Source organism: Cariama cristata, unplaced genomic scaffold (assembly GCF_000690535.1).
Source record: "Cariama cristata isolate BGI_N322 unplaced genomic scaffold, ASM69053v1 scaffold21197, whole genome shotgun sequence".
In the NCBI taxonomy this organism is placed as follows: Eukaryota; Metazoa; Chordata; class Aves; order Cariamiformes; family Cariamidae; genus Cariama; species Cariama cristata.
Genome location: NW_009628710.1, coordinates 21,479 through 25,905, shown reverse-complemented (window position 1 = coordinate 25,905; position 4,427 = coordinate 21,479). Strand labels below are relative to the sequence as shown.

Sequence of the window (4,427 nt, the reverse complement as noted above, 5' to 3'; positions counted from 1 at the left end):
CCACCATGTCCCAGGGAGATGCCATCGGGCAGCCGAAAGCCCCGCTGGACCCTATGAACAGGGCTGAGATGCTCTGAATCTGGTCCAGCCTCTCCCAAACTGGTTTTCAGCCTCAGGGAAATGCAGAAGCAATTTCCTCTGAAGTCACCGAGCTGGTACCGGATTAAATTCCTCCTGGTTCTTTCCCCGCAGAGAGAGCTGGAGATGATCTGTACTAAAAGAAGGAGAAATCCACCCTTTCGGGGAAGGGTAAATCACACGTCTACAGTGTTAGCCTTACTGAAGCCTTATTCTGAAGGCTTAAGCAGTACCTGGTCCTCTGCGCCAGGGTGAGGCTCATCCACGGTGAAAATCTTTAAAGAGGAATTGGTTGCCCCATGGGGCCACCAATTAAATCAATTAGACATAACACATTTGAAAAATAAAACTTCTTCAAGACAAAGTATAATAATATTAAAAAAAAAAAAATCAGCAACAATTTTCTAACCACAGAGTATCTATAAAGATCTTTTTAAAGAGCTCCATATTAAAATTCCTTGAATACATTATATATTAAATACAGTAACAACATTTCATGCAAGGTTTTCTGTACAATTAAATCAGTTCAGTAGTATAACAATTCTGTACATTCCCATTGGTCTGGGGGCTCTGCTCATTTTCAATGCTGGTGACGGAGAAAAGAAAGGAGGGATGATGTTTGGCACCTACTGTACAGAGGAAGAGCAGCTCTTGCCCAGGTGAAAGAGAAACAGAAAAGCACTGGAAGCTTTTAAGAGGCAAAAAGTAAAAGGAAAAAAAACCCAACAGCAAAGGAAATAGAAATGCTATCCAAAAATCTAGTGCTGTTCCTGGAATTTAAGAGAAAGGAAAGATGTAGAGTCTTGCTAACTAAATATCATCAGGCTGGATCATAGGGGAATGTGAGGAAAACAGGAGAGAGGGTTTGGAGAGCTGGAGAAGAAATCACCCGCTATCCCCTTCTCGGCTGACACAGCTCAATGGAGAAAGATCAGTTTACTGGATCCCAAAATCCACTCCTGATCTACAAACTCACTGGAGCCTGTGTCACTCCTGCTGCTGAAAAATCCCAAGAGGATAAAATCAAGTTGGTGCCTTATAAAAAGGGATGCCATGACAAGCACTGCTCACGGAGAAGGACTACGTTATGTACAAGCATACATTCATTCCCGTCTCGAAGGCGGCTCACCGGTGTCAAGGATGCCCTGTGCAAGACAGCGACGTCCTCCAAAGCAGAGGACACGAACTCGTGGACATGCTCCTAAGGACTTAAGCTCTACTCCTGCTAGAGAAATAGTTAAAAATCAACTGAGGAAAGAAAGGGTGACCAGGAGAGAGCGGTCGACACAAGGAATGCAAAGTCGGTCATCTCCATGCTTTGCTTTAAATAGTTGCCCCTATGAGGAAGAGGGCTACGGCTTAAATAACGCAGACGGGACCTAACAAGACGCCGGACGGAGGAGAATAGACCAGGCTACGGCATGCTTTGGTGTCAGATGAGCTGGAGAAGGCACGCGGCTTTCCACCACACAGGGATCAAACGGGACAGGGTGATAAATGGGGACAACTTCACCTTCCACCGCACGCACCCGACCTCGACGTACAAACACACGTCTGCGAGACTCCCGGAACCAGTGGTCACACCGTGAAGGTATTTTCAGCTGCTGCAGCCCGCAGGCAATGTGGCTGCCGGAGCAGAGCGCAGCGGCCACAGCGATGTGCCCACTGACACCGCGGACATCATTGAGGGTCAGTGACCCCAACCCATGGCCCCCTCGCCCACTGCCAAGCCCTTCCCAGCCCCGTGAGCTGCCCTTGAGCATCCCACCCTGCTGGGGGATGCAGCCTCCCATCTGCGCTCAGGTGTTGCCTAAAATCTGGACTCCCCCACCTTGATCTCCCATGAATGACGCCTTGCCTGAGCTCACCCGCTCTGGGTGAAAATTGGAAAGAGGGTCTCAAATTTTGCAGGAACAAACCCCCAAGGAACCGCGTTTATGACAACCCAGGTCCACACAGCTCCATCCCCAAACCCTACGTCAGCTGTCCAGTAATTGCACTCTTATGTACAGGAAAAAGAAAGCTACGAAACAAAACAAAATCAGTATTTTTCTTTTCGACGATTCACCCGCATTTGTCTGATAGTCGGACACATGCATGTCCTGCTGGCTTCTAGCAATGGTCATGCATGCAAGACTTCAGTCCGAGTTACAAGTTAGGGATCCTTTAGTTAGGAGCGTTTCCTTCGTGTCATTCATTTCTTGTCCTCTTCTCCTGAAATGAAGGAAAAAAAGAGAAGAAAAAGTATTGGTGAGGGTTCAAAAGCAAACCAGCTCCCTGCTTTTGTTATCAAGAGAGGTTGCTCCTGGGTTGATCCCAGCAGGGACCTGGCATCCCGTCTGCACGGAGCTGGCCCGACGGCAGCCGCGGCAGCTCAGGCTGCAGGAGGAGGAGGATGCTGGTCCCCAGGAGAGGAAGGGCTCGGCACCCTCAGCTTGCAGGAGCTTGGAAAAGGGATGACTCGGAGCCACGCAGGCAGGAACAGCGGGAAGGCGAGCAGGCAGGGATCCCTCATTATTGCTCCTAACGAGAGCATCAGGAGCACCCAGGGAAAGGCAGCAGCGCAGAGAGGAGGAAGCGCACTGCATCCCACAGCCCGGTCCCTGCCGCAGCCAGATAGATGGATACTGCTCCATAGGCTACACTACTTACACACACTATACATGTGTGTATATATATATATTTACATCCATATATACCTCCAGAACAACTAGCAAGGTCCAATCTACCCATTGCAGTTGCTGTCCCAGCCCCAGGGCTTCCCTCCTCCCTTCGCCCACCCTACCGATGGATGGAGTTGGACATGGAAGGCAACAGGCAACATGTGGCCCAAAGGAAAGCTATGGTTTTCAGCTTGATCTCGGTGCGAGCAGCCTTGAAATCCCTGCCAGAGCTTGACTCACACCAACTAGATCCCCAGTTTTCAAGCAGTCGACAGCAGCGTCCCTGGCCCCCCGAGGCGGCAGCTACTCTTCAGCCCGGGGCTGGGAGAGACCCTGCTGGCAGCTCCGTCTGCCCAGAACAGGTCCCTTTTCTTAAAAAAACAAAACAAAACCAAGAACCAAACAAAAACCCCAAACACCCACAAGGCAGCACTTTCTGAGAACAGTTAGAAAAATCACTTATCATGAATCTTTCTACTGTATTTCTCTATCTTTCATCACTGCGCACATCACCAAACCCATCTCGCAGAGGACCGCTGTTCCTGTGCTCTTGATAAATAGGGGTCCTGCCCGGGGTTACCAGCGAGGCTCTGCGCCCGCTGCCAACCCTGGTGCTGACAAGCTTCCAGGGGAGTTAATAAATAACAGGAGAGAGAGGGGGGGGAAACAAACTAAAAAAAACTTTTTCGCAACTTCTGCCAAAATTTCTTTCCAGTGCTGGCTGGAGAGCTGCACGGCAGGCAAGGACAGGAAAGGGACAGGGCTGCAACGCCAACAAGAAGCGTTTAACCACAGCGGATGCTCCAAAATGTTACTCTCGGGCCTCTAAGGAACCCTCCCGGCAGAGCGCGAGTCGTGTGTTTCCACAAGAACTGCAGCCAGCCGAGGGTCCGGCACCCTCTTAGCTTTAACAGGGTGCAGGTCCCTCCGTGCTGGTGTCTGGCCCTCCTCTCCGCTCCCTGGTGACAGCAGCAGGGGGGATGCAGGGATCTGTTTGCGGGAATGATGGGGTGGTCACGATCCATCTGGCTCCCGCCTCACACCAAACTTCTCAGGGGTGTCGCAGTCCTTCAACTCTTGCAAATCTGCAACCGAATAATGCGAGCTCATCTCCTACAAGATCTGCTCCCCATCAGGACAGCCGAGGCCTTTTGGGAGGTTTTTCCTTATTGCTTTTGATTTTCCTCTTAACAGGTTCCTGGAAAAGGTGATGCTGGAGGGATGCAGGCTCCAGCCACCAGCCCGGATCACTCCCTCCACCGAGGGAAACACCGCAACTTTCGTAGCTCTGCAAATTGCACATCTCCCCCACCGCACCAGGGCACCCCAAGCTTCAGCTGAGACCCCAGGAGAAAACCAAAAGGGAAATCCTCCTCCCATCCCTTTGCAATACCAGGGCAGCAGCACCGAGAGCTTCCCTCTGCTCTTCCGTTTCTACGGCATGGCACATGCACACACACACACACACAAAACAGGAGAGAGAGGGAAATAAAAAAGAAAAATAAAAAGCAAGGCAGCAGAGCCGTAAAATCCCTTCTGGAGAGGTTCGGGCACTGAAAGGTGCGGTGCCACTCTCCTTCAGAGCATCCCACAGCTCAAGCGAACGACTTGGCCCATGGGGATGCATTCCTCCCCCGGCGCCAGCACCCAGCCAAGGTGGCTCCACGCAGAGATTACCCTACAAGG

At 51.1% G+C, this 4,427-nt stretch overlaps 1 protein-coding gene across 1 annotated transcript in view; it reads right to left on the bottom strand.

Annotated features, from left to right (window-relative positions):
- Positions 1-2,216: 2,216 nt before the first annotated feature.
- LOC104165335 (sarcoplasmic/endoplasmic reticulum calcium ATPase 3) overlaps positions 2,217-4,427 on the bottom strand; it is a gene marked incomplete at its 5' end in the record, with an annotated part of 23,686 nt that continues 21,475 nt past the window's right edge. The window contains one exon of the mRNA XM_009704928.1: positions 2,217-2,292. Coding sequence (XP_009703230.1) covers positions 2,217-2,292 — 76 coding nt within the window. The remainder of the gene's footprint in view (positions 2,293-4,427) is intronic.